Source organism: Ceratina calcarata, unplaced genomic scaffold (genome assembly GCF_001652005.2).
Source record: "Ceratina calcarata isolate Rehan_Ccalc_2016 unplaced genomic scaffold, ASM165200v1 scaffold9052, whole genome shotgun sequence".
In the NCBI taxonomy this organism is placed as follows: domain Eukaryota; kingdom Metazoa; phylum Arthropoda; class Insecta; order Hymenoptera; family Apidae; genus Ceratina; species Ceratina calcarata.
Window position 1 is genome coordinate 1 of NW_017180425.1, and position 566 is coordinate 566.

General features: G+C 47.0%; 1 protein-coding gene across 1 annotated transcript; it reads right to left on the reverse strand.

Moving 5' to 3' along the window:
* Nucleotides 1–21: 21 nt before the first annotated feature.
* LOC108631531 (ankyrin repeat and protein kinase domain-containing protein 1-like) lies at nt 22–558 on the reverse strand (the record flags this gene model as incomplete). The annotated part of the gene is made up of 1 exon (XM_018035518.2): nt 22–558. A coding segment is annotated over one exon (537 nt), but the record flags the coding sequence as incomplete, so codon positions are not given.
* Between the last annotated feature and the right edge of the window lie 8 nt (nt 559–566).

Sequence of the window (566 nt, forward strand, 5' to 3'; positions counted from 1 at the left end):
ACTTTCGTCTTTGGCATCCACGTTAGCTCCTCCTTTGATTAACAACCAGCAGATTCGTTCTAGTCTTCCTCGCGTAGCAAAATGGAGCAGTGTCTTGCCCCTTCCTAATTCCAAGTTGACATAGGCACCCTGATCCACGAGGATTTTGACAATACCAGTGTGTCTCCCCTCAATGGCTTCAGCCAGCGCCGAGAATCCATATTTGTCTTTGGCATTCACGTAAGCTCGTCTCTCGAGTAGCAACCAGCAAACATTCTCTACTCCTTGTCGCGCAGCAAAATGAAGCGGTGTCTTGCCTTCTTCAGTTTTCAAGTTGACATTGGCACCCTGGTCTACGAGAATTTGTACAATGTCTTCATGTCTCTCCTCAATGGCTAGCTGCATTGCCGTTCTTCCCCAGTTGTCTTTGGCATCCACGTCAACTCCTCTTTCGAGTAGCAACCTGCAAATTTCTTTCAGTCCTGCTCGCGTAGCACGATTGAGCAGTGTCCAGCCAAATATAGTTTTCAAATTGACATCGGCACCCTGATCTACGAGGATTTGTACGATGTCCTTATTTCCTTTCT